Source organism: Platichthys flesus, chromosome 16, assembly GCF_949316205.1.
Source record: "Platichthys flesus chromosome 16, fPlaFle2.1, whole genome shotgun sequence".
Classification (NCBI taxonomy): Eukaryota; Metazoa; Chordata; class Actinopteri; order Pleuronectiformes; family Pleuronectidae; genus Platichthys; species Platichthys flesus.
The window spans coordinates 3266904-3293772 of NC_084960.1; the positions used below are offsets into that span (position 1 = coordinate 3266904).

Sequence of the window (26869 nt, forward strand, 5' to 3'; positions counted from 1 at the left end):
AGTTAAATAAACTGTGGATAAATAAATAGAGATTTAGCAGAAAATAAACCTGTACATATACACATAGCGGGCAATAATGTATATAAAATAAATCTTGATATATTTATATTAATTCAAATATAAATCCAGTGAAATCACTGTTATAAACCACAGCACGTTTCTAGAGAAGTGTGTAACTTCCCGCAGAAGTAGCAGCAGCGGTCCCGTGAACGCACCGTTGTAGTCTCCCCGAACTACAGCTCCCTTGTCCCCGCGCTGTGTGCTCCTCAGCTCGGGCAGTGAGCTGCTGGTTCTGTGTTTGAACGTCGGGGACGAGCGGGAGCGTGAGACCGGACAGAAGCTCAGGTAATGTCGGTGGTCCGTCTGTCAGGATCACACTAACCGACGCAGCGCGGTGTGTCTGTTTATCCACTTCTGACGCCGCAGCCGGAGCTAATGCTAACAGCGGGGCGGCAGTTCACCGGTAACCGAGCGGAGAGGCCGACAGTGCGGCCACGCTCCGTGTCATGTTGCCCCACGCTAGCTAGCGGACTGTCACGTGTTACGGTCGCTGCCCACCGGGACTAACGGGGGGGTAGTCTCCAGGCCCCGTGTCGCCTGTGCGTGAAGCTGCTGCTGTCTGTAAGGACCGGAGGCACCACATGGTTAAACAGGGTAATGTCCGGAGCGCTCGGCTAATGCTAACTGCTGCTGACGAGGGTGAATCCTCTGTTACACTGTTGAGCAACTAGAACAACACGCACCCTCCGCTGGGTGCAGGTTCGAAACCCCCCTGCGTGACTGCCTCAACCTGTAAAACCTAGAAAATAACTGTTTTTAATATCTTTTATTCTCTGTCGACATGATGACTTTAATATTCAGGCTCAGGGTCCGGATAAACTAAACAACAACATGGATTACAACACGTGCATGACCTGAAACAAATGTTGTGTATAAATATGAATGGGCCTTTCATTCACTTAAGTATATTCAAGGTTCTGAATGGGGGAAAGTAAAAGGATTATAATACAGAAAGTTGCGATATAACTATTTAAAGGTTCAGTGTATAGACTTAAGTGACATCTAGTGGTGAAGTTGCATGTTGCAGCTGAACCCCTGACCTCACCCTCCAGTCTGTTACTGTAAAAAAAAAAACATGGCGGCCTCCGTAGAGAGGGCCCAATCCTGATGTAAATATGAAGTTTTAAAATATAAAGGTCTCATTCTAGGGTGAAGAAAACAACAACTCGTACGAGACGCACTTGTGTCAACACCCCTAAGATTATTTCATATTCAATTTCCGTCAATAGATCCATTTCACCCAAATCCTACACACTGGACCTATTAAAATCTGAAATCTCATACAGGTGATGTTTTTTTTATTATATTGGGATTTAGTGGGGCAGCTCTGTCCTTCAGCACAACTGAACAAAAATCATTTCAACGCAGAAGTAATAGTAAAAGCTGTGTGTGTCCAGATGGCGTCAGACATTGTTGCACAGTTGGCCGACTCTCTGGCCAAGGCTGGAGTGGAGGACGGAGAGCTGAGCTACAAAGGCCAGGGCAGAAAGCTGGATGACGCCCAGTCAGGTGAGTGTCAGCTGTCGATCTGCTGTGAGCAAGAACACGTGATCGAAGTCCAAAGCTTGACATTGAAGCTCATCTCCTCCCCTCTGTATCTGCTCTCCCTGCTCCTCCTCTCCAGTGGAGGAGATAGTGAAGGAGATCCAGGACTTTGAGGGTCTACAGGCCCTGAGGTTGGAGGGAAACACGTTCGGAGTGGAGGCTGCACAGGCCATCGCCAAGGCCCTTGAGACAAAGAGCCAGTTCCAGGTCAGAAGTCTGAACTGTCTCATTTTAAATCTCACAGTCACGTTCATCTATTAATACCAAGTCCATTTGTGATTATATAGAAAATATTAACTATGTTCTGTAAAGATTAACAAAGTTCAAACACAGTTACACTGCCCATCATTCTTTTAAACCCAAAGTGACATTATAAATGTTTAAAGTAAAAGATCACTTCAGATCTTAAATATTTATTTTAGATATTTAATTTACTTACACAATCTTCACTTGTGTAAGTGTGTGTCTTTTCTTGATGGAATATGTTCCTGAATGTCTCTTGTTTGACACTGACGCTGTTTTTAATGTCTGTCCTTCAGCGCTGTTATTGGAGTGACATGTTCACAGGTCGTCTGCGCCCTGAGATCCCTCCTGCCCTGGTAAAGCACTTGTTCCACTACATTACTGTCAAAGCAAGTTGAAGCTTCTAGAGCCTGTTGCTGGGTTGAACACTTTCCACCTCCTGATTTATTACATATCTGTATCTTGCAGCCCAGTGGAAGCTTGTTGTGGTCCGCTGCCTCATGTTCATGTTGTCCCTCTCTCTGGTTCTGTAGAATTCACTTGGTGACGCTCTGATGCTGGCTGGTGCCAGGCTGACTGTTTTAGACCTCAGTGACAACGCCTTTGGGCCGGACGGGGTGAAGGGCATCGAGAAATTGCTCAAAAGCACCGCCTGCTACACACTGCAGGAGCTACGGCTCAATAACTGTGGCATGGGCATCGGAGGGGGGAAGGTAGGAAGTCCCAAGGACGCCATTTGTCATCATTAGCTGTTCAAAAATAAGAGACGGAGATGCCACGTTGTACGCTGAACGAATCTTTTTCTGGATTCCTCAGATCTTGGCCGCCTCATTGATCCAGTGCCATAAAAAGTCCAGTGCTGAAGGCACCCCCCTCAGCCTGAAGGTGTTTGTAGCAGGGAGGAACCGGCTGGAGAACGATGGAGCCACTGCCCTCGCTCAAGCTTTCAAGGTACAGATTTAACTGACAGAGCGATTGGTGAAAACATAAAACACCCCCTGTCAGGCTACATTTTTTTTATTCCAGCAGAAGATGCTTTCAGCCCATGGATGAGATTTCACCACAGCTTATATTGTCAGACAGTTATTTATCCTGCTTGACCATAGTTATCTTCAGAGATGTTTAAAGTTATTTACAGTGTCTGCCTTTCTCTGTGTAGAGCGGCTGTGTGACTGTTGGCCCAGTAATCTTACAACTGACCCTTTTGTTCCCAGTTGATGGGCAGCATGGAGGAGGTTCACATGCCCCAGAACGGCATCAATCACCAAGGGGTGACGGCCCTGGCCTCAGCCATGCAACACAACGCAGCACTCCGCATCCTCAACCTCAACGACAACACCTTCACTGAGAAGGGGGCTATCGCCATGGCTCAGGTACAGAGACCACTTGGATTACTACCTTGACTGCTGTTGAATGAGATCACCAACATTTACATACTGTGGCTTGTTCTCTCCAAACTGGGAAATAGGCAGTAGATTGGGTTCAACAGCAGAATAAGTTTTACAAAGATCATCCACCACCTTGTCCTTCTCGTTCATTTTTGCCTGGACTAATAATGATCTTAAGATTTGATGCATGTGAGGCTGTTGCAGTTAATGTCTGTGTCCTTCACAGGCTCTGAAACACCTCCGCAGTATCCAGGTGATCAACTTTGGAGACTGCCTGGTGCGGCCGGCGGGGGCTGCAGCGATCGCAGAAACTGTCTCCGAGGGACTTCCAATCCTCAAGGTCAGGGAGTGCTTCAGAACTGGGCTCTCACTGACTCCCGGAACAATCCTGTGTTGGCAGAAGAAGCCAAACTACAAGTATAAGTCCTGATCTCTTTATTTATTTATTTTATATTCTTCCATTTTACAGGAACTCAACCTGTCTTTTTGTGAGATCACAGAGGAAGCTGCTCTGGCTGTGGCACAAGCAGTGACCAACAAGGATCAGCTGGTGAAACTGGACTTAAATGGTACAAAACTGTGTAGAACATTTTAGCTTCTCAAATATTTGCCTGTTTATGTCAGAGTTAGGTTGAACTTAACTGGTGTAGGAGCTCAAATCGGTTTGATTTTATGTGAATCAGAGAAACATTCATCATTGTGAATAAAAAGTGGCCATACCATCGGCCTGTAGTCAGTGTGACACCCAGTGGTCAGATGTAGTATAACAGTACAGTGTGAACCATGTTACATTTTTTTAACTTTTCCAACACTAGTAAATATTCATTTGGATGATGCCCTTTTAATTACGATGCTATTAACCTTTATTATTCTTTAATTTGACTGCGCTGTATAAAATGATCTCTTTGGGTTTCAGGTAACTGTCTTGGAGAGGATGGCTGCAAAGCTCTGAGAGACGCCATGGAAGATATGAACATGGGGGAGCTCCTTGGATCCCTCAGGTAATCCTGTTACCTTTTAGCTCCTGTGGTGTTAATGAACTCAATCTGTTCTTTCTCTGCACATCTCTGTCCTCGTGTGGAGGCCTGGCAGGACAGATCAGTTAGTCTCACATGTCTTTGCTCCAACACAACCTTCCCTGTGGTTCATGAGTTGTGTTCCAGAGTAAAACCTCACTAATGAGCTGGGATATTTTGTATTTGCTTCAGTGACGACGAGGGTGACCAAGACGATGACGAAGATGAAGATGATGAGAAGGATGACGATGATGAGGACGTGGATGAGGAGGAATTAGAGGAAGAAGAGGAGGAGGAGGATGAAGAGGAAAGCATTGACAACAAGGTCAGATAATTACCTCCTCAGGCATAATGATTGTTTGCAGAAACATATGTTGAGTCAAGTTTGAAATTCCACCTTCCTGTCGGCCAATACAAAGTACATGTGGTTGTTTGTGTGACTTTCTTTTCGTTCCCCTGTTGTTCTCAGCTGTCTACTCCTGTGCCGGCACCTCGGCCACCGGACGTGTCGTCCTTCCTCAGCTTTCCTTCACCAGACAAACTGCTCAAACTGGGAGCCAAGAGAGCGTTTCTGATCGAGCAGCAGGTACACACAGGGATGGTTCCACAAAAGCATCAACACCAGGGTTTGGATGTTAAGAATACAAATGATCTGTCTACTTTTCTCTGTAGGTGGATGTTAGCGATGCTACAAAAACAGCCGAAGCTTTCCTCAAGATAGCGTCTGTGTACAAGGAGGAGAATAATGACGTTAAGAACGCAGTGCTGGACAGTATCGGTGAGACACTTTACCCACTTTCTCTTTCTATGTATAGGGGCGAATGATTATTTATATGTTTGTGTGTAACTCGATCTGTTTCGTCCCAGATGCTCTTCTGAAGAAAGCGTTCTCCACTCCTTCCTTCCAAGGCTACAGCTTTGTGTCCTCTCTGCTGGTGCTGCTTGGACTGATCAAGGTACGCTTTAGTTAAACCTGTATACTCCTAACTTTTGTTTCGTTACATTTCCTTTTTGTTTTTTTAACGTCTTCTTCCCGACCTCCCCCATCGGTGCTTCCTCTTGTTCCGGTGGACTCGGCTGTGCAGAGTGAGGACAAAGTGAAGCCTGTGGCCGTGGTTCCCGGCCACCTCCACACCTTGGAGCACGTCGTCAGGCAGGACTACTTCCCCAAAGAGAACGTGGCCGTCCTCGAGGCCTTCATGTCCCGGTAAGGACGTGAACGAATGAGCCAATCAGGAGGCAGCTTGCAGGTACAAAATGCCAGGATTTTTCATCCCATCATTAGGAATGAAGCACAACCATGAATGTTTCTTACACTTGGATGCACGTAGTGTCGGTGGTGAAACACTGGTGGTTGAATAGGTTTGTTAACAATGTTGAAGTCTCTTTAAATATTAGATAAATAAGGTAATGGTTTAGTGCTTAGTGACATCTAGTGGTGAAGTTGCATGTTGTAGGTGAATACCCCTCACCCTCCAGTTTGGGCTCCTGTAAAAACAAACATGGCCGGCCAGAGGCCTCCAGAGAGGGGATCCGCTCCTGATGTAAATATAAAATATTTAGATTTAAAAGGCTCATTCTAAGGGAAAGACAACTACAAATCATACAATTTAGATGAAAGACTCTAGTGAAAACATCATTAGGATTGTTATATTATATTCAGCTTCTGCCAATGGATCCTTTCATCTAAATCTTTCACACTGAACCTTTTTAATTCATTGTGTGTTTATCATTCACAGAAACGACAAGGTCCTGAACTCTTGTGGCAATGCAAGAAACGGCCTCCAATCCACACTGCATCGAGTCGGGGCTGACAGCTAAGGATTGAGGACACACACACACTTTCACGGACTGTTCTTTGATGGAACCCAATCCGATGCAGAGCAGCACATGTGAAGAAGACTCCACTTGTTCTTCTTATGGCATTGAAGTACTTCAAGTATCCTCGTCTAACCCCAGGACAGCAAAGACAACCTGGGCTTCACGCTCTTAGTTTTCTGGTGAAGAAGAGGAGGCTAATGTAACGTCTGTGTGTCGTGTCCTGGTTAGTGACACGTGGGCTGAAGCACATTTGACTTTACTGCAAAATAAAAACGTTCTGAGCTGGATTGATCTGGACTTGAAGCATCAGCTGTTGTACATTTTCTATTTCATATCTACCTTCACAGGGTTGTTTTTTATATATATATATATCAAATGTTTTTGAAATTCAATAGAAATATGTGCAAACGACGGTATTATTAAATATCTATTGAGTGGCGAATATAGAAATAAGACTGTAAAGGTAACTTTAGCTGTCAAATGGGATTAGATGGCTTTAAAAGTTTCTTCTGCCTTGAATGAGGCTGAGTTGTTTCAAAATAAAAAAAATTGTTTGAATGCTTGATGTCTGTGTTCATTTGGTTTGTTTGAGTGTGTGAAGGATTACATTTTGGTGCAGATCTGAGTTTTATTAGAGTTTAACTTTGTACTTTTCACTGATTTCCCAGGGAATCATTCATTCTTGATAATAGAAATAATGCACATATAGGAAACTGATACCTGATGAGTTTGTGCAATTTTTTTTTTCAGCTTGATTGAAATAAAGACGATGGTTCGATCTGGGCGGAGACGTGCATTATATCTTTATTACAAAAGTAATGTTGAGCTTTGAAGAAGAAATGTGTGGAAGCCAAAGATGTAAAAAGCACCGACGTACAAACCAAAAAATGTCTTAAATTAACAAAGGCAGTGCAGTTGCCTTCCCTCAGGGCTTCTGCCTCCAACGGGATAGAAAATGTAAAGCCAAGGTGTTAATTTGCAGTGGGGGGGCACAGGGATCAGGGGTCACTGCAGAAGAATCTTTCAGAGCCCTGTTTGTTTGCCTGCTGCAACCGAAGCACTGGACACACCGGGTGAAGTTAAAACAGTCACTGGTGGATAACTGGAGTGTAACCTGACAGATTCACATAAAATCCACCCGAGCTGCGGCTGTGACGTTCTGCTGGAAGGTAAAGTGTGTGTGTGTGTATCTGTCTTGACATGGTTTTTCACCAGAAGAGCTGACACTTGTGGTTCTTGAGATGTTGAGTACAGATCCATTGTTTTCCAGTTGTTTTCATTTATACAGCCACTTCTTTTGGGGATTTTGAGTGTTGGAAGAGAGCCAGTGTCAAATTCCAGGATGAGTTCTTAACAGTATCATCAGTTAATTGTAGACTGAACAGTACAACATCCATTTTAACTTGTGAGGTTTGTAGTTTTGACGTCTAACACATCTTTTCCCGGCACAGATGCGTTTCTTCGCTGCTGCCATCGTCCTGCTGGTTCTAGCTCAGAGTTTACCGGCTGAAGCAGGGAAATGTCCGAAGGTTTGCAGCTGTGACGGCGCCAAACTCACGGTCGCCTGCGTCGGCAAGAACCTAACAACAGTTCCCCCGACTATAGAGGAGGTGAGGAATTCAAACGTAAAGTGCAGGGCCTCCTTTTCACTCCACACAGCCTTTTTGAGGAAGGAACACGGAAAGAAAACTGATGTTTCTTCTATTTAAATCTTTACCCATCCAAACAGAAGCTGGTAAATGACATGGTTAACTTTTTATGAAATGCCATTCATACATAACTCTCAGAGAAGAATGGTTTCCACTTGTGTGTCCGATACATCATCCATTCAGCTGCATCTCCCCCACAGATTACATTGAAACTCGACCTGAAGAGCAACAACCTGCAGGTGCTGCCCAGGGGCGCGTTTGTGCTCACACCCTACCTCACCCACCTCAACCTGCAGCGCTGCAACATCATCAGGGTGAAAGAAGGAGCGTTCCGGACCCTGGGCCGCTTGGTCTCCCTGAACCTGGCCTTCAATCAAATTGACATCCTTTACCAGGTGACAGAACATGACTGACACTGTGAAAAACTGCACGTCCGACCCTAAACGATAAAGCTGAGAGCTTCTCTCATTTTGGTCTGATTGTTGCAGGAGTCTTTCGACGGCCTCTCGTCCCTGAAGGAGCTGCATCTGGACCATAACCGCATTGAGGAGATTCAGCCTGGAGCCTTCACACAGCTCGGCTTCCTCAACCTGCTGGCCCTCACCCACAACCAGCTGGTGTACATCCCCAACATGGCCTTCCAGGTACTCCCACTGGGGCTTACTTTACCATCAGTACCACGGATAGAGTTTTCATAGTCAACAGAGCAGCATGATCCCACAGTGCTTCTCTTCCAGGGCCTGCTCAACATCAAGTGGCTTCGTCTGAGTCATAACTCCCTGAACAACTTGGCCCCCGAGGCGTTCGCTGGCCTGTTCACCCTCAGCCGCCTCAGCCTGGACAACAATGAGCTGCAGTTCTTTCCCACTCAGACAATGACCAGGTGGGACAGTCTGAAGGATTGTTATGTTCATGTGTACGGAACTTTACCTTATGACAGCATTTAGCTTGGCCTGGTTGGTAATCCAGCCTTGATATCACTTACAAAGGCATGTACTTTAATATTTGTTTTAATTTGTTCTAAATGTTTGGCTTTGGTTATTAGTACAACTATGTCCAGTAGCAAAGAACTTAACACTCCATTTAAGAGAGTGAAAGAAAGAAATGACACATAATGAAATACCCAACAGCCTTGATTTGTCAAAGGGCGATTGAGTCGCTCTGGTTTTTACTTTTCTCTCTTCCCCTCTTAAAGACTGGGCGAGGTCAAGCGTCTGGACATGAGCCACAACCCCATGACTTACCTCGGGGAAGAATCCGTCTCCATGGCAAAGCTCACACATCTCTACCTGAACCACATGTCCCTGCAGGACCTGTCCGACCAGGCTTTGTCCCGCGTCCCCCTCCTCTCCCACTTGGACCTCAGCCACAATCAGCTGCGTAACCTGGAGCCGCTGTCAGGCCCCAAGAAGCTGGGCAGCCTCAACCTGACTGGTACAACTGTGTTCAGACATTTCTTCATTAACACAAATCCTGACATGAAATCTTAATCAAGGATGAACACGCTTTAACATCTTTACCACACCCTGACCATCATTCTTCTTAAAGGCAACCCGATCTACTGTAACTGCTACATGCGGCCCCTGAAGCAGTGGGCGCGTGTCGGGGGTGTGAAGCTGCTGGGAGCTTGTGCCGGACCTCCTCACCTCTCAGACGAGCCGCTGCAGACGGTGGCTCCTCTGAATCTGCGCTGCCGCAGCCGGGCAGAGATGCTGACGGACGAGTTTGAGGAGGAGAGTGACAGCACAGGCTCTCCACCCACAGCCAAGCCCAAGCAGAACTCCAAGTGTCCAGCGAACTGTGACTGTGATGTGAGCGCAAATCCAATCCAAGTGCCCTAAAAATCCAGTTAGGGTTCAGCTAAAATATCTGAAACCTTTTTGTTCTTATGTTCCATGCACCTTTGCCAGATTGAATCCCAGCATGCCACATGTGAGGGTCAGGGTCACACCAAAGTCCCGAGAGGCTTCCCCGCCAAGACGCAGCTGCTCGACCTCCGAGGCAACCACTTCCACTACCTTCCTGCCAACAGCTTCCCCGGCTCCAGCCAAGTCGTTTCCCTTCACCTGGATCTCTGCAAAATCCACGAAATCGAGAGCGGCGCCTTTCGGGGGATGAAGAAACTGTTTTATTTGTATCTGTCTGACAATGACCTCACATCCTTGGACCCTGGAGCCTTCGCTGGAGCCCCCGAGCTGACCTACCTCTACCTGGAGGGGAACCGCCTGGCACAGTTCCCTGGAGCAGGTCAGTGGTTTGTCAAATCAAGTCTGGCTGTGTGTGAATTCAATTTACAGGAATTTACATGGTGGATAAACGCTGGAAGCTCCAATGAGGATATTGTGTGTCTCTTTGTGTTTTTCTCTGGTAGCACTGGGACTCTTGCCAAGTCTTATTGTGTTACACCTGGAACGAAATGCCATCTCTAAACTAGAGCCCACTGGTTTGCTGTCTTCAGCGACTCCTAAGCTGCAGGAACTTTACTTGACCAATAACACCATTACTTCTATCGCCAAGGGGGCTCTGGACTCAGCCTTCCTAGCTACACTCCACCTGGACTCAAATCAGCTGACAGAGGTGCCAACCCGCGCTCTGTCCAAGGTCCCTAATCTGGAGGAGCTCAACTTATCTCGCAACAAGATTCGCTGGGTGGGACCGAACTCATTCCAGCCCATGTCCCAGAGTCTGAAGAAGCTTCACATGGATGAGATGAGCTTGGAGAAGGTACAAGAGACCTTACCATTCTATCCAAAGTTTCCTAAGCTTCATGTGTCTTTCCAATCTCTGAATGCACTTTTTTTTACTTTAACAAATATATTAATAATAGCCACAACACTGGAGCCATATTTATGCTAAAAGCTGTAAAAGCAGGACTTATAGTTGATCAGCTCTCTAAACTGTGTCGTGGTCCAGATGTCCCGGGACGCTCTGGCTGGGCTGGGCGCCGCGCTGAGGGCTCTGACTCTAAGAGGAAACCAGCTGGAGGAGCTTCCTGAGCTGAAGCCGCTCACTGGGCTGGAGGTGGTCGACCTGCAGGACAACCCCCTGCTGTGTGACTGCGCTCTACTGCCGCTGCGCAGGTCAGTGAGGAGTCTCTTTTAAATATCCCTTGAGTTGTTTAATGGTAAATGAAGTGAGTAGCTGTTTTAGTCCACGCAGCGGGACGGCACAACTGGTGGAGTGATCAACTTCACAGATAGCATACGGACGTGGGCCACTTCAGGAAATGATGCTGCACTTGAGCCTGTAGTGGTGACATGTCAAAAAGCAAATGTGAACCAGAGTGTTCCACTTTTTAACTGGTGATTATGGCCTAAATAGCACAAAACTATTTTTGGCCACCTTTGGCAAAGGTCTGGCTCAGTCAACGAGGGATCATCTGGTTGAGTCAAGCAAACCTGGTCCATTTCTGATCCAGCTAAATGTGGCCCAGTTATACAAAACCGGCAGTGGGCCACTTTAGGTATGAATGTGGCAGAGTCACCACCACTGTGAGCCTAGAGACGCAATGCAGCCAATGTTGGCCAGTTCCAGTTGACATACCAGTGCCACTTTTGGCAAAGATATGGCACAACCTGCTCTGAGGCAGCGGATTGAATCTAACAGGAGAGTAGCTACAGGGATCAGGGGAGCATAAAAACCAACAGCGCTAACTGCTGTTCTACTCATTATAATTATTCAACCCCACGTCTCCCTCTGTGTCTGTGCCCCAGGTGGATGGAGAATGTGAGTCTGGAGGTGACGGCCACCTGCGGCCACCCTCCTGAGCTCAAGGGTCAGAAGGTCAGGGACGTCCAGGTCTTCGTGTCATGCCCGGGAAGCAGCTCTTCCTCACACCAGCAGGTCCTCGTGGCAGCGAGTGCTGCAGAAGTGAAGAAACCCAAACCCAGTCTCCTGAAGGCCCCGGGGATCAAAGCTAGACCCGCAAGGCCCAAAGCCAAAGCACCCAAACCTCCCAAGAACCAGCCTCAGAGGAAACCTGCGTCAACAAAAGTGGCCAAAAAGACCAAGAAGGCACCGAAATAAGAGAACACAAAACAATCTGGTTTAGTTCAGTTTGCCCAGGAGACGTGTTCATGTGTTTGTTCTTGCAACTGAGCGTTTAAATGTTGTTTTATGAATTAAAGCTCTTCAGATAACAACTGTGTGGAGGTGAAGTGCACTCTTTGCTGAATGAGCATAATAAACACAGCAGAGCCCAAAGGGAGAGAGAGAAGTGACATTAGTCCTGTGTGTTTATTAATGTATACTGACATCCAATTAGTAAAGAAGGTTGATATTGTACTCTACAGACGTTTTGCATAACGTGTGTCGTTAGAGTTCATTTCACCGCCTCATTTCCTCACATGCCAAACAACATGACTTGGTGTTGAGTGAGTGATTCCACCACTTATGCCTTGGTGCACGCTGTTCTGTGACGTATCTTCAAAATCCGTGAGTATTTTCGATGTGAAGCAGCGGTTCTATGGTGTAATGGTTAGCACTCTGGACTCTGAATCCAGCGATCCGAGTTCAAATCTCGGTAGAACCTGACTTTTTTTCCTGCTTCATTCATTTAACGTTAGAATTAAAGTATCATCTCTTTTGACATCAGATCAACATCCACTCTTCTCCTAAATCAGATCGAAGACACAGTCCTGGCTTTGATCCGTCGTTAACCCGCTGATACCGGCGGAAATTGCATGGTTTCTACTTCCGGGTGGATCACATTAAAGCGCAGCTCTCATGATGGCGGCAGCTATGGATGTAGACACACCGAGCGGCACCAACAGCGGCGCCAGCAAGAAGCGCTTCGAAGTGAAGAAGGTAATGATGGCGGAGAGGTCGTGTAAAACATGTCCGCCGCGCCCGGTGACCGCTAACACAGCTCCATGACACGGACCGGACGTTAGCATGCTAGCGCCAACTCATTATGGCGTTTAGCCGCTAACGCAGATTAGCAGTCGGCATGAATTAGCACATCTCGGTAAGAGGGGGGGAAGCAACGTGTTTAAAACAAGATATCGTCGCGGTGTGATGAAGTCCACCGATCACCCCCCCACCCCCCCCACCCCGGTGTAACGGAGACCGGAGACGAACCAACCGAGCGCCGCCGCTAAACCGTATTGACGTCCTGGACCGCCGAAGCTAAGCTAGCTAACCTAGCTTAGCTCAACTGCATTTCCCAACATGCAGAGTGTCAAAACAACACCGTTTCTTTGGAACTAACCCTAACCTAATTCAGTATAAGATGTCAGTTTGTGTTAAGAATTATTTCTTAACTGTTGGAAAGAAAAGGGAAGACTTGTTATGAATATAAAAGTATTGCAAATGATCTGAAGTCTTGTCTTTTAAAATCATGACCGTTTAGATTCTCTTCTGTATGAACTTGAACGATTTAATGAACGTGTTCTGTTTTTGTTGTGTTTGTGTGTTTGTTTGTGTGACTGTGTTGTGGTGGACACCTCACACTTTAAACTATATATGATTTAAGCATTCATCACTGAGGCTTTACATGCTGTACAAGTCAAAACTGCATTGGTCTGGTTTCCATGTTGTGTGTCTGTGCTGGTCAACACCAGCACCGACGTGTTTGTGTATGAAGGGTGTAATATAACTTTCTTTGTTTGTTGTTTCCCACCAGTGGAATGCTGTGGCGCTGTGGGCTTGGGACATCGTGGTGGATAACTGCGCGATCTGTCGGAACCACATCATGGATCTCTGTGAGTTCACCTTCACACAGTTGTGGAATCAACAGTGACTTGTGCACTCTTGCCATGGTCCATAAAGTTGTTACTGTCCATACAGACAGTCAGACCTCTTGGTTTGAGCTGTAGCTCTGGTTGTACCTCTCCCTTGGGCTCTGTTGCTGACTGCGTTCAGGTGCTGGTCACACTGCTGCCACAGACTGAATCTATCCACAGACAGATTAGGGTGATGTCGCTTCCAATGTGTGGCCTTGCTAGATGTTCTGCGGCACCATGTCTGTTTACCGTAGCTGTTTTGTCATTACATTTAACCGGGAAGCCAAAAACATTCACATTCATGTGCCTTAAATGATGCAGGAGGCTTCTCCAATTCTTCCAGTGTCCATGACTTTCACGTCAGCTACTTTTAATAAGCACAGTTCAGGTGAACACAGAAACTGTTTTGATTTAACCTCATCTCTGGATCGTAATTTAAGCAAATTACTACTGTAAGTCACATTAAATATAAAATTTGGACGTAATCCAGGCTTCACAAGTTTGGTTTTGTGAAATTGCATCTGTTGACACATTTGTCGTTCCCCCACCAGGTATCGAGTGCCAGGCCAACCAGGCTTCTGCCACCTCTGAGGAGTGCACTGTGGCCTGGGGTGTCTGCAATGTGAGTTTCCATACCAAAACAAATCTCTAATGCTGATTTTATAAAATAGAAATCTTTTTAGTTCAGTGGGATTGCTGAGCATGTGTTGTATGCAAATCATGTGCGTTTTTTTGTAGGGGGTATGATATCTTGAATCTAACAATATAAAATAAGTTCTGGCTATGATAAACCATACCATGAATACAGTTTATTCATTTTTCCTTCTACCCTGTCTTTCTTTTTCCATCTTCAGCACGCCTTCCATTTCCACTGTATTTCTCGCTGGCTGAAAACCAGGCAGGTTTGCCCTCTGGACAACAGGGAGTGGGAGTTTCAGAAGTGAGTATCATCAACATTAGGTTCAGGTGTATTTCCTGAGAGCTTAGTACAGATGTATTGCTCTGGGGAAACGTCTGCAGATTATTCTAATTGTGCATTTACTCTTAGTTTGGTTGCTCATCGTTGCTGGAGACTGTACAAGTAGTTTGTAATGACCAGCTGTATTTACAACACATCCTCACAACTTCTGGTGTTGCAAAAATCACAAATAACATCTGAACAATAACAATGTAAAATAGCTATTTCTTAATAAGATGAAATAATGCTCTTTTTCTCATGTTTTCACAGATATGGACACTAGCAGTATTATTGCTAAAAGCTTTATTTGCTTCAGTTACCATCGTTCAGCCTGAATCCTCATTTCTTTTCTCTGATCCCGCCCACTTTTAACCCTCACAATGTTGTAAGTTCAAAATAAACGTAAATGTTTTCACGATACAGAGCTGTTTTTTTTCTTTGTATGGGTTGTATGGTAGGGAAGTGTTACAATCTTAAGGTTGTTCCCATATCCAGTTTTACATTTCACCTGACACGTTTTCAAAGCATGTATTTCAGTTTATTGTGGAATAAAGTGAAGACAGAACTTAATGTTTATATTTTTATTTTTCACAATATTTTATTCCCCAAAAAAGTGGGGAAACCGGAGCACCCAGAGTAAACACATCCGGTCCATAGAGTGCACACACAAACATACACGCACACATGCATACATACACACTTGCTCACCATAGTTGTGAGACACTCATTGACATAATGGATTCCCTAGCTCCGTTAGGGTAAGCCCATCATAACTAAATGCCTCACCATAGACCTAACCAACCCTACAAGCCTTTGAATTTGCGAGGACCAGTCAAAATTTCCTCACAATGATTATATTGAACCAGAATTGGCCCTTGTAACCATATATAGACACATGCACACACTTGCGCAGTTGGTTCTATTAGATCCAATGGAAGTGGAGGAGCTGAAGTCCGATCGTAATAAACACTCGAAAGCGGGGGGGCCCCTCTCCTCAGTGCTCTGAGTTTGCAGTGAAAGCACTGAACTAGGGGAGCACACACCTCACACACGGGGGGGGACATGTGGGTAATGTCTATGAATCACACGTTTCAGCTTCATGACAAACGCATTACAAATCTTTTGCTGCACAGACTGAGCCATAATGTCAGACTTTATGTTGGGAACGAGGTCCTTCGGGACTACATCCTTGATCAGGTTTAGCAGACTGTCTTTGTGCCAGGCCGTGACCTGCTCCTGGTTGTCCCTGTAGACGTTGCACCTCTGGAAGAGCTGCAGGATCACCATTCCAATGTACTCCCTCAGGTTTCCTTCTGTCTCAGTAAACTCGTAGTCAGACCCCAAGTCTGTATCTGGTTTGTCCTGCATTAGTTCGGAAGTGCTCTTCCTTCTTGTCCTCTTTTCGGTTTATTGGCGGGTGGCCACCGAGGGTCAATATGCAACAACCTGATCTCAAAGAAGCTGTCATCTTTGTATCTAAACACCCAAGGCTTTCGTAAAGGACCAACCGGATTTTCTTTTTTCGCATAATGCAGTGGAGGGCATTCCCTTAAAGGCATTCATTCGCCTTTAAGACATATCAGGGTGACGTAACTTTAAATGTGTTGCCGTGAACTCTAGACCCCCCCTTATTTGGCTCTTAAGTAAACCTGATTTCTAACCCTCCCACTTTAAACCCTCACTGTTGGTAGTGGTGTCTGATGATTCTGTGTGGTTCGTGAAGCAGAAACCGAAGATTCCTTAAGCTTTAATGGAATAATCAAATGTTTTTATCATCAGAATTCTAAAATATCCCTTCAGCATCACCAACTGCTCAACATAGGCTAGAACATGGGCGTCGCCGGGCCGGGCTACGTCAGACATGACATGTGGAGGCTGTTTGGAGAATTGGTTTACATCGGCTCCTATGATCATTTTACTAGGGGGCTTTTCTCTCGCACATCTGCGTTCATACTTACAGCCACTCTGGAGAGAGTCTTGAGGATCTCCAGAGTTCAGAGCTTGTCTGAAAGCATTTCTACTGTTAGTAACAATGTTGTGGATGTTTTCTTGAAGCTGGTGTAAGGAGAACTCAGGCAGCAGCTGTTATACAAAAGGTTTTAATGTAGACTTGATTCATCAAGGAGACCAGAAGGTGCAACAATATACAAACGTCAATAGAGTAACATGAGCAATTGTCACCCCCCAGTCTGAAGATGTCTCCAACATCCTCCCAATATATCTCACTCTACTTGCTTCACCCATTCTAACAGCACATCAATGAAAGGCTAGAACAGCTGTCACTCTCTATGTTACGTGTAGGTATTCACATCCTATTGGACAGTTAAGTCTAAAGTATTGATTCCTAAATCACATTGTGTCCTTACGTCTTGTCCCTGGTGAAATACACAAAAGAGTCGAAGTAGGTGAGAGTTGAAGCTGGTCTCTCTCTGTCTGGAGCCTCTGAGTGAGATATGAACGTCCCTGAGCGAAGACGCTACAGTGTCCAGTTGGTCCTTTATCTAGAGCCTGACCTTGGTTCTGCTCAGAGAGAGAAGGGAGAATCTGTGGAATGAGACAGGCCCTATTATCCTGCACAGATATACTACAATATACATAATATATATATATAAAGTGGCATATACAGTAATGTGTAAGGATGGTCAAAATTTCCCCAACAACTTTTCCACTTTATCATCACTGCTCTCAAATGGTGTAGAGCTATCGCAGTGGTCAATGAGGCATCTACTGTGTGTTCATATGTGCACCTCTGTGTCGGGCTAAATAAACCACAAAAGCAGAACCTGGCTGTAAAGAAAAGCCTCAAATGGGCCATGCTACCATGTCTATAGTAAATTCAGTTTTTGTACCTTCTAAACTAACAATTGAATGTGTGTTTGTAGGATTTATTCCATTTTGTTTGCTTAAATATTGTGTTGTATTTAGGTGAAACAGTCCAGAGGGCAATGTTTAAAAAATAAGGTCTTCACCTTTTTATACTTAAATCACCTAAAGTGATATAGTTGTTGATACTGGTGTACCTTTACTTTAGGAGGATTTTTTTATGCAAGACTTTGACTTAAAATTGAAGTTTTACAAATCTGAGAAGGAGTATTTCGCTCATCTGGAGTAATCCATGACTTATACTACAACATTTAATGTTCTACCTCCTGGATTTGCAGGAATTCCCCCCTCTGGCCTGTCAGTCCCCATAACCATGTAGGACTATTACTACTACTATTATTTTATCACTTATATAAAACATTTGACAGCTAATTCTACTTTTTTATGACTTATACAATGTTATTTTTTGAGTTCACAGTTAGTGATTGACGACTGTCGAGTGAACGCAGATTTAGCTCTGATTTGGGCTTTTGTCTGAGTTCCCAATTGGGCAGTGAATGGAAAATTAGGTAGTGTGAGCGTGATGTGTCACCATTAAATAAACACAAGTCCTAATGCTTAATAAATTTGTGAAGGAGCATAAGCTTGTTGGCAAAATTGTTGCAATAATGATCTTTACTTCCCACAGTTTTCAAAGCATGTATTTCAGTTAATTGTGGAATAAAGTGAAGACAGAACTTTCTATATATGCATTTTTTAAGATTACTAGAAATAAATAGGGAAACTGGAGCACCCAGAGAAAACGTATCTGGTCCATACAGTACAACAACACATACATACACCCTTCAGAATCAGAATCAGGTTTATTGGCCACGTAAGTTTGCACAAACAGGGAATTTGACTCGTCTGTTGAATTAGCAACGCTGTTTGGAAACAAGACCGGGGTACCGCTGTGCTAAGACACGATAACATCAGCATTTTGACCCGCTGGGTGTCACTTTATTTCAGCAAAAACTATCGCGTCATCAACAGCCTTTTTCTGTTAGTTGTCATCGTTCACTGTGTGTGAGGAGCCGGGGGGACGTAAATATACCAGCGTGGACTTCTTCTATATACCTCATGAGGTAGGCTGCTCTAAGCTAGACTTCCGTTGCGCCAACTACTGTTCTGGCGGTGAATTGTTTTCAGAACAAAAAGGCTCGTAGAACTATAAATCAAAAAGTGTCCGTCCGCTCCGTCCATCCGTCTGTCCGCAGCGGACTCGGAGAAGCATATAGAGCATATAGCTGGCGCAGGAGGTACAACCTCTGCTGGGCCTTCTTGAGAATTGTGTTGATGTTGGGTTCCCACTTCAGGTTCTTGGAGATTGTGGATCCCAGAAACCTGAATGATTCCACAGCCAACACAGTGCTGTTTAGTATGGTGAGGGGGTGCAGTGCTGGGGGACTCCTCCTGAAGTCCACTGTCATCTCCATGGTTTTAAGCGCGTTAAGCACTAGGTTGTTGCGACCGCACCACAGGACCAGCTGTTCAACCTCCCGCCTATATGCAGACTCATCATAATGGATTCCCTAGATCATTGGGCAGGTGTGGCCTTGGGGGTAGAGTGGTCGTCCTCCAACAAGAAGGTTGGCGTCTTATGATGGTTAGATGTCTAACCCTATAACCTTCACACAAGCTTTTGAGTTAGTAAGGACCAGTCACAATGATGGTTATGAACCAAGATTGGCCCTCGTAACCATAGGTCGATCTGCGCACACAGTGTGTTTTAGAGCAAAAACACTGCGATAAGGACCAGAACTCCAACCATGATAGGAGATCCCATGGCTATGCCCCCGCAGATGGCAGAGAAGCGTGAACAACGAAAGGGGGTGCGAGGCTCTCGTGCATGCTTTGTCAGCTTCATCTGAAAGATACCAATTATGGTATTCTGCTCGTGTGTCCCTTGTTCAAGAAACGTTTCTTTAAGCTTCCTTCCGAACACACGAACCAGCTGTTTATGAACAGACTTGGCCATTTGCACAAGCGTAATATTGGGAACAAGGTCCTTCGGGAGTCCCTCCATTATTGCCTTCAGCAGACGCTCCGTGTCTCTGGCCACTACCTCCTCTTTGTGGCCCTTGTAGGCCTCGCAGATCTTGAAGACCTCCAGGATCACTGCGCAGACATACGTGGTCAAGTTGTTCTCAGCCTCTGTAAATTCATTGACTGCCTCCGTGTCTCTATCCGCTTGATCTTGCATCGTCTCGGTTTCGTTCTGCATGAACTTCTTAATTATACTCAGTTCGTTTTATTGACAGGTGGACACCAATGTAACGGACCTGCCCCTTATATATAGGGTGACTGCTTTGTATCTATGGTTCAAAGGCTTTCATCCACGCTGATTTCCTTTGTTCTCTTCCATCAAAGGCATTAATTCGCCTTTGAGACAAATCAGGGTGTTTTTAATTCAAAAGTGTGGCTATGATAGATGAATTGCAATCAAATGGCCTTTTATTTGCTTTGGTTAGCATCATTCATCATTCAGTAGGCATCATCATTTCTTTCCTCTCTGTTGGATGATTATGGCTTACAGCTAATGAAAACCCAAAATTGAGTATCTCACAAAATTAGAAAATTGTGAAAAAGTTCAATATTGTAGACTCAGGATGTCCATCTCTAATCAGCTAATTAACTCAACACCTGCAAAGGTTTCCTGAGCCTTTAAATGGTCTCTAAGGCTGGTTCAGTAGGATACACAATCATGGGGAAGACTGCTGACTTGACAGTTGTCCAGAAGACAGTCATTCACACCCCCCCACAAGGAGGGTACACCACAAAAGGCCATTGCTATAGAAGCTGTCTGTTCACAGAGTGCTGTATCCAAGCACATTCATAGAAAGCATTTCATTTGGAAATCAAGGTCCCAGTGTGAAGTTTCCACAGTCTGTGATGATCTGGGGAGCCATGTCATGGGTGTTGGTCCACTGTGTTGTATCAAGTCCAAAGTCAATGCAGCCGTCTACCAGGACATTTTATAACACTTTATGCTTCCTTCAGCTGACAAGGTTTATGGAGATGCTGATTTCATTTTCCAGCAGGACTTGGAACCTGCCCACACTGCCAAAGGTACCAATACCTGGTTTAATGAACATGGTACCATTGTGCTTGATTGACCAGCAAACTCGCCTGACCTGAACCCTATAGATTCTCTATGGGGTATTGTCAAGAGGAAGATGAGCGAAACAAGACCCGACAATGCAGACGAGCTGAAGGCTGCTATCAAAGCAACGTGGGCCTCCATATCACCTCAGCAGTGCTACAGGCTGATCGCCTCCATGCCCCGACCAAGGAGCCTCGACCAAGTATTGAGTGCATATTTATTAACATACTTTTCAGTAGGCTGACATTTCTGTATTACAAATCCTTTGTTTTTATTGGTCTTATGTAATATTCTAATTTTCTGAGATACTGAATTTGGGTTTTCATTAAATGTAAGCCATAATCATCCAAATTAAAAGTAATAAAGGCATTTCACCCTGTGTAAAATGAATCTATATAATTTATGAGTTTCACTTTTTGGATTTGAAATATCAAAATAAATCCACTTTTTCCATGATATTCTAATTTATTGAGATGCACCTGTACATTGGCTGTCAATGAGTGACTTCCGCTGAGGATTTGTTGACCGGCCTCAGGGAAACTCTTTCTGATGAGATCATCTTAAGCTGACCTGACCGGACTGACACCTTCTTACAGCTCGGGGGTTAACTTGGCAGACGCTGGCGGATAAACAGACTCCGGACCCAAGTCCCTGTCTGTGCCACTCACCCTAAATAGAGCAACCCTTGTCCTCCTAAACTTCCAGTTTGTCATGGCTCAACCGGCCACCTGGAAGAGCAGGAAGAGACAGATGTTGGGTGAGGGCTGGACTGATGTGGTGAAGTGTTTGGTAGCAGAGAGTAGAACACAACGTGATTTTTCTGGATCATCGCGTCATTCTTTTTATTAGGTTCTTGAGATATCAGGTTAACCAGAATAGGACGGACGGACAAGCCGATAACACAGTGCCTCCGGCAAGCGGCTGTCGAGGGCACAGAGGCATACAAGTGGTTATGTATAAAACATAACGTAAACAGAGATCAATGAAAGGAATGTCCAACCAGATTGCAGGAACAGAGGTTTGAGTATTTTATTATTGTGAATCATTTTCCCAATAGGGTGAGAAATCAAGAACAGCACATTTTTGTATTTATAATAGATCTGTTAACAAAACATTTCTCTGTTCAGAGGAAGAAAAAACACAATAGCTAAACCATTACATGTATTAAATGCCTGTAAAAAGGTTTGTGAGCTAGCTTCAAAAAGCAGGGCTTTCCAGTTTAGCTTCTCCAGATACAGGTTAAGAAATATCAAACTGTGGTTAAGTGAAGTGCCAACGGAGAAGTGTCAGAGAGCTGACTCCTCACCGTTCGGTTGCTTGGTTGAGACATCAATAAGTGCTGACCGGCTGATGCAGAACATTAAAAAAAGTAGCCCCACCTTCTGGACATTACACCAAATAAACTGCCACCACTCCCCACGTTTGATCTGGACACAGTGGAATAATTGTTGACTCCCTAGATTGTTTCACCACGTATTCACTCTCCCCTTCTCCTCTCCACTCCTGTGGTGCCTTTCTTGTTTATGGTTGTGGTGGGGCTCCAAATTTGGCACTTAGCTTGGTGACGAGTGCCATGATTTTGGGGTTGCTCTGGTACTTAGAGATGTTGGCTGGATTCTGCGCCACATCCTGGAAGGCAATCATCACCTCAGGGTCCTAGAGTTGAATATGGAAAATGTCATCTTTATTCACCAAGTGCATTTCAAAAATCAGGTTAAAAGGCTTGCTGTCAGTTTAAGGGATTAAATATCCACCAGTTAGGACAGTTTGTTTTGTTTCACATCTCTCCTTCTCTATCTCTCACATGAATTAAAGCCAAAATTTAAATGAAATCCCCTTCCAACTTTTTAATCTCTTTTAGTGACCACATCTAAGTCTTTATCTGTGCTGCGCTGCCAAAGGGTCAAATACACATGATCCTGTGTGTGGAATCAACACACGTCCCTTCATTTCTTGTCTCCTGGCTTCTTCTGAACTCACCTCCACAGACCATCACCTTCTCATCCAACACAGAGAACTAAACTTTCCAAAATAACCACATATATCTCTGAGATGTAGAACAGATCCCTTTTAAGGTTCTCATCATACCTTCATGGCGTTGAGAAGCTCAGGATCCTTCAGGAGGTCACCAAGACCGCCCATGCCACCCATGCCACCCATGCCGCCCATGCCAGGAGGGGCTCCGCCTGGCATGGCTCCGCCTGGGAATCCACCCGCACCTCCGCCTGGGAATCCACCTGCACCTCCGCCTGGGAATCCACCCGCACCTCCTGTAAAACAATGAAAAGAGTCACCTTTTAACTATATGATGTGACTAATGCTTTTTCCCCCCCGATAGGGTACTTTGCTCCCATATCTCCTATAATGGCATTTTGAGTGTGTAGCTTATCCCATCATGCAATGAACCAGTTCGGTTCCAATCTCCTACCTGGGAAGAATCCTCCTCCAGCCTGTCGTGCTTCTTCCTCCTGTTGAGAAAAAGAATGGGAAACGTTTCATGAGGCACTCAGGAGTCCCCAGTGTTTTCTACTGTGGTTTCAAAAGGGGCCAAAGAAAACTCTTATCGTGAAAACTTGTGCAATGCCAGTTTCGACTGAGCCGTTTTCTTGGCCTGTGGAGACGCTGGCTGCAGATTTCTGAGCATCTCTAGGCGACCATTGCAGTGCAACTTTAAAAAAGGACCATTTATTAGCTTTTCCAGATATGAAATCCTCCAGAGCAACTCACCCTCTGAGCCTTTGCGTGCTCCTCTCTTGCTTTCTTTACCCGCTCTTGTTTCTCCTTGACATCCTTTTCTTCTCTCTTGCGCTCATATTTGCGTCTGTGCTCAATGAGCTTGTTCGCCTGGAAAGAAAAGGTAAGAAAGACACATGAGACAAACTTGATTCATGTCTCTTTCAGTGCAGGTTTCTAAAGACCTCTGATCAAACTGTAACTCTGCAATAGGAACATGTGAACATTAGCAGAGATCCACATAAAAATAACATACCTGCATTAAAGTTATTATACATTCATTATTTTTTTTAAGCGTGTAACGTTTTTATTCCCTATCCTCTCTGGTTATTTACCTTAGGCTGGACCTCCTTCAGCATCGCACTGGCGTCCTCGTCGTAGTCCAGCTTACAGGCTGTGGCCAGGTCTTTGGCTGCCTCCTCCCAGTGCCCCAGCAGCCTGCAGACACACACAACGCGTTATCGTCAAATCAGCAAACAGATAGCAGGAGCAGCACGGATGAAGTGTTCCCCCACAAACAGACCCCTCTTTGGCAAGCAGCCCACATAGATCAATTGCAGTCAGAAATAATACCCCACAGAAGGTTTGGTCATGTCATGTGGATGTGAAGGTGAGATCTCTCTGCCAGGCGTTTGTTCACAGCACACACTGGGAAGTATCTGGCCTATAGTAGAGTCTTTAAATAGGAACGCACCTGTGAGCTTTCCCCCTCCACTTGTAAGGCTGTGCAGAGTCGGGGTTGATGTTGATGGCCCTGTTGCAATCTCTGATGGCTGCGTTTGGTTTCTGCATCTTGACGTAGACACTAACACACAAGAGGACAACAGATACACTCAGAACTAAAGGGCAGTTACAAAGCAGACAGTGTTTGTGTCACAGCTAAGGACTGAGCCTTTATTATTATTTCCCGGAATCGAACAGTGACCAGGATAAATTACACTCCGCTGTGAATAACCTGAAGAAAATACACCTGCGCCTCTCACCTTGCCCTCTTGGCGTACAGGATGGCTAAGCAGGGATTCAACTTGATGGCTCCAGTGAAAAGATCCAGAGCTTTCTGTAGATCACCTGTAAAGAAAAATGTGTAAGAGAGGATTGAATCTAATTTAGTTCAGTGCTGTTTACCTCATCTTCACAGGGAGTGTGTCTTCACAGGCCCCATATTCTCAATCTCCACCTACCTTCTCCCAGAGCATTAATGGCCTCCATCTTTTTCACATCGGCCTGGTCCATCATCTCCTCTGTGACCTGAGGACATTTAGAGACAAGATTATCTCACGAATCCTGTTTCAATGGTTGAAATTGCCTTGAATCGCGGTTTGCATGAGAGTAAATGTATTTGTGATCAGTAGACATTTACCTCAGCATTTTCAAAGTCTCCCATCTCCTGCGGTTCATCGGTGTCTGGCTCGATGACTCCCTCGTCGTTGATTTCTGTAAAGGCCGACAGATAAACAATGTTTATAATAAACTTTGCTTCACTTCAAGTTCTTTGCTTGGGTTTAAGTATCGGGGGGTTACTGGCCTGCTTTGGTTTTCATAAAGATCACATAAACAGCACAGTTTGCATTAATAAGTGAGATTGAATGGTGCTGGTAGGATCATGTTTCCTACCGTTTATAGACTCAGCTAAACTAACCAGCCGCCAAATCTACTGACTCTTGATTAAAGATATTGTTGAAGGTTTGGATGAACAAACCTATTTCACTCTCCTCGCTCTCGGACAGTGTAGGAGGCTTGGGCTCAGGAGGAGGAGCTGATGCAGGGGGAGGTCCACAGGGACATCCACCCTACAGGCAAGAGAGTTACAGCATGATGTGACTGTCAGGGAGACATAACTGCAAATACGATTAATCTCCACATATTTTTACACATGTTTGGTTTCCAAACACACAGTATAAGAATAACACACATAAAATCGAATCATCACAAATAAAGAATAAATAGCATCTCACGTGGCATGTCTCCTCAGTCGGGGGTGGAGGAGGGATCGTTGCTCCCATTCTACAAAACAAAATCATGAGAGTAATTCAGCCAGAAGCCAAAGTCCCATGATTTTTCCAGTTATTAATATTCTGGATTAGTCAAAAACAAATGCTATTTTAATCTTAAGCCTTCAAACGTCTCCATGCTGCTCCTGTGAATGGAAATAAGGTTATTTACACCATGTTTTTAGCCTGAATGTCCTGTTATGCTCCTCCAGAGCCACATTCAGATGTGGATCAGACATTTAGTCTAAAACATGGTTTAATTGACCCTCGTTTCCAATCACAGGAGCAGTTTGGAGGCGTTTTATCATTTTGTTTATGAGGTGATTGGATAATGAGTGAATATTCATTTTGGATGACCTATCCCTTTAATCTAATATAATTCCATGTGGGTGTTTTGCTCAATAACCAGCACAGTAGTTTAATCTGTGTGTGTATGTGTGTTCACGTGCAGCAGCAGCACTGACCCCAGCAGCCAGGTCCGGAAGAAGCTCATCTCTGGAAGGTGCAGGAGTCCCGGGTTGGCCTCGCATCTCTGCACGAAGCCCTTTAGCTCGGACATCTTTCGTGGGTCCATGTTGCTCTGTCACGTCCCGCACACGGCGCGCTGCAGGCGGGAAAAAGCACAGAGAAAACCCCGTCAACCGCTTCACCGAGCCTGGTGTTGTTTGCGTTTCTTAGCGGCTAACCACGGCTAGCAACGCTAACCCGGCCTGGGCCGTGTGCAGGTCCATCCCAGCCGCAGCGTCATCCCCTCCCCGGATAAACCACAATGTGCAATAACACAACACGAGCCACTGAGTCAATGCCGAGCAGCCTGAAGTTTCTGGAAATGCGAATCCGTCAGTGATGTCATGGCCGCTTGACGCATGATAGCACCCGGAGCTAGCTACAGCCTGCACCGAGATTAGCTTAAAACAAGGCCGAGCAGCGGGACACAGAATCCTCTTATCCGAGGGAAACGTACCTATTCGAAGATCTACGCCGATGGCGGCCGGATAGAAAACCCCACGGAGGACGGAGACAGTCGACTTGCAGCACTGCTACGCTTCTCTGGAGGCAGGGTCGCTTCGGGTTTTCATTCAGGCAAGTTGTGGGACAGCCCGAGAGATCACGAGCATTTGATGCCCTGCAGTAAGTCTGTCAGGATCAGGGGAGTTTACAGGAAATCAACCCCAAAAATGTGGATTTAAGGATTATATATATATATATATATATATATATATATAATCACGTAGTGTTTTTTCAATCTAAATGTGAAATTTGACATTGGAATATTAAAACATTTTAAACTTAATTCTGGGTGTAAGATTTCACATCTATAAATGCATAATAATAGATTAAGATTAAGATATGTTTATTTATACCAAACACATGCACAGACATGCACTACACACTCATGCAATGGTAGGTAAATTTAACCCATCTGTGTGCAGGACACACAGAGCAGTGAGCGACCATGTACGGCGCTCGGGGAGCAGATGTTGGGGGAGTAAGGTGCCTTGCTCAGGGGCACTAGACAGGGTAGGGAGACTCTTGGATTTTTTGACAGATCAATCCAGGTTCGTCTTTTGTTGTCTCTCTGTGGCGTCGAACCCGAGACGAACCAGAGACCTTCTCTGCCCATAGTCGAAGTTTCTACCACTAGACCACTTTTACAAGATTCCCTTGGAACAGACACAATGAGATCATGGATGTGTAGGCAATAATCTACTCACCCACTAACCTTCACTATGAAAGGACTTCTATAGAGAGAATTATATCAATCAATCAATCAAGT

General features: G+C 45.1%; 4 protein-coding genes and 1 non-coding gene across 7 annotated transcripts; 4 read left to right on the forward strand and 1 right to left on the reverse strand.

Annotated features, from left to right (window-relative positions):
* The first annotated feature begins 199 nt into the window (after window positions 1-199).
* Window positions 200-6631, forward strand: rangap1a (RAN GTPase activating protein 1a). 3 transcript variants are annotated; one of them, XM_062407745.1, is made up of 16 exons: window positions 200-345; window positions 1458-1569; window positions 1685-1812; window positions 2145-2204; window positions 2382-2561; window positions 2665-2799; window positions 3063-3221; window positions 3463-3576; window positions 3706-3805; window positions 4153-4237; window positions 4445-4577; window positions 4722-4838; window positions 4925-5030; window positions 5120-5208; window positions 5338-5502; window positions 5992-6631. In XM_062407745.1, the coding sequence occupies exons 2-15, from the start codon at window positions 1458-1460 to the stop codon at window positions 5461-5463; spliced, it is 1644 nt and encodes a 547-aa protein (XP_062263729.1). In that variant the 5' UTR covers window positions 200-345; the 3' UTR covers window positions 5464-5502; window positions 5992-6631. The 3 variants fall into 3 exon arrangements, with proteins under 3 accessions (XP_062263729.1, XP_062263727.1, XP_062263728.1); XM_062407743.1 differs by having other exon boundaries at window positions 5338-5459; XM_062407744.1 differs by lacking the exon at window positions 200-345 and adding an exon at window positions 585-654 and having other exon boundaries at window positions 5338-5459.
* Window positions 6632-7524: 893 nt separating this feature from the next.
* Window positions 7525-11913, forward strand: chadla (chondroadherin-like a). Its single transcript, XM_062407730.1, has 10 exons — window positions 7525-7683; window positions 7923-8117; window positions 8211-8366; window positions 8460-8605; window positions 8918-9156; window positions 9271-9539; window positions 9633-9969; window positions 10094-10446; window positions 10636-10802; window positions 11436-11913. Exons 1-10 carry the CDS (start codon window positions 7525-7527, stop codon window positions 11746-11748), a joined length of 2334 nt encoding a protein of 777 aa, XP_062263714.1. The 3' UTR covers window positions 11749-11913.
* A 268-nt stretch (window positions 11914-12181) lies between these two features.
* Window positions 12182-12253, forward strand: trnaq-cug (transfer RNA glutamine (anticodon CUG)). Its single transcript has one exon. It is a non-coding gene; the product is annotated as a tRNA-Gln (tRNA).
* A 136-nt stretch (window positions 12254-12389) lies between these two features.
* Window positions 12390-14823, forward strand: rbx1 (ring-box 1, E3 ubiquitin protein ligase). The gene is made up of 5 exons (XM_062407858.1): window positions 12390-12528; window positions 13346-13424; window positions 13997-14067; window positions 14300-14385; window positions 14674-14823. The coding sequence occupies exons 1-5, from the start codon at window positions 12448-12450 to the stop codon at window positions 14684-14686; spliced, it is 330 nt and encodes a 109-aa protein (XP_062263842.1). The 5' UTR covers window positions 12390-12447; the 3' UTR covers window positions 14687-14823.
* Window positions 14824-21372: 6549 nt separating this feature from the next.
* On the reverse strand, window positions 21373-26196 carry st13 (ST13 Hsp70 interacting protein). Its single transcript, XM_062407796.1, has 13 exons — window positions 26057-26196; window positions 25557-25696; window positions 25057-25105; window positions 24801-24891; window positions 24462-24535; window positions 24283-24349; window positions 24085-24169; window positions 23796-23906; window positions 23437-23539; window positions 23096-23212; window positions 22797-22836; window positions 22457-22638; window positions 21373-22024 (listed from the first exon to the last, which is right to left on the reverse strand). The coding sequence occupies exons 2-13, from the start codon at window positions 25664-25666 to the stop codon at window positions 21890-21892; spliced, it is 1164 nt and encodes a 387-aa protein (XP_062263780.1). The 5' UTR covers window positions 25667-25696; window positions 26057-26196; the 3' UTR covers window positions 21373-21889.
* Window positions 26197-26869: the final 673 nt, after the last annotated feature.

What these genes read in the sequence shown, in the direction of transcription:
- rangap1a (XM_062407743.1), top strand. Translation starts at nt 1,458, where the DNA reads ATGGCGTCAGACATTGTTGCACAGTTGGCCGACTCTCTGGCCAAGGCT. An exon ending in AGACAAAGAGCCAGTTCCAG is followed by an intron (nt 1,813 to 2,144) that starts GTCAGAAGTCTG and finishes TCTGTCCTTCAG; the next exon opens with CGCTGTTATTGGAGTGACAT. An exon ending in AGGAAAGCATTGACAACAAG is followed by an intron (nt 4,578 to 4,721) that starts GTCAGATAATTA and finishes TGTTGTTCTCAG; the next exon opens with CTGTCTACTCCTGTGCCGGC.
- chadla (XM_062407730.1), top strand. Translation starts at nt 7,525, where the DNA reads ATGCGTTTCTTCGCTGCTGCCATCGTCCTGCTGGTTCTAGCTCAGAGT. An exon ending in AAATTGACATCCTTTACCAG is followed by an intron (nt 8,118 to 8,210) that starts GTGACAGAACAT and finishes TGATTGTTGCAG; the next exon opens with GAGTCTTTCGACGGCCTCTC. An exon ending in GGCACAGTTCCCTGGAGCAG is followed by an intron (nt 9,970 to 10,093) that starts GTCAGTGGTTTG and finishes TTTCTCTGGTAG; the next exon opens with CACTGGGACTCTTGCCAAGT.
- rbx1 (XM_062407858.1), top strand. Translation starts at nt 12,448, where the DNA reads ATGATGGCGGCAGCTATGGATGTAGACACACCGAGCGGCACCAACAGC. An exon ending in GAACCACATCATGGATCTCT is followed by an intron (nt 13,425 to 13,996) that starts GTGAGTTCACCT and finishes TTCCCCCACCAG; the next exon opens with GTATCGAGTGCCAGGCCAAC. An exon ending in TGGCCTGGGGTGTCTGCAAT is followed by an intron (nt 14,068 to 14,299) that starts GTGAGTTTCCAT and finishes TTCCATCTTCAG; the next exon opens with CACGCCTTCCATTTCCACTG.
- st13 (XM_062407796.1), bottom strand. Translation starts at nt 25,666, where the DNA reads ATGGACCCACGAAAGATGTCCGAGCTAAAGGGCTTCGTGCAGAGATGC. An exon ending in TTCCGGACCTGGCTGCTGGG is followed by an intron (nt 25,106 to 25,556) that starts GTCAGTGCTGCT and finishes TTTGTTTTGTAG; the next exon opens with AATGGGAGCAACGATCCCTC. An exon ending in CTGTACGCCAAGAGGGCAAG is followed by an intron (nt 23,907 to 24,084) that starts GTGAGAGGCGCA and finishes CTTGTGTGTTAG; the next exon opens with TGTCTACGTCAAGATGCAGA.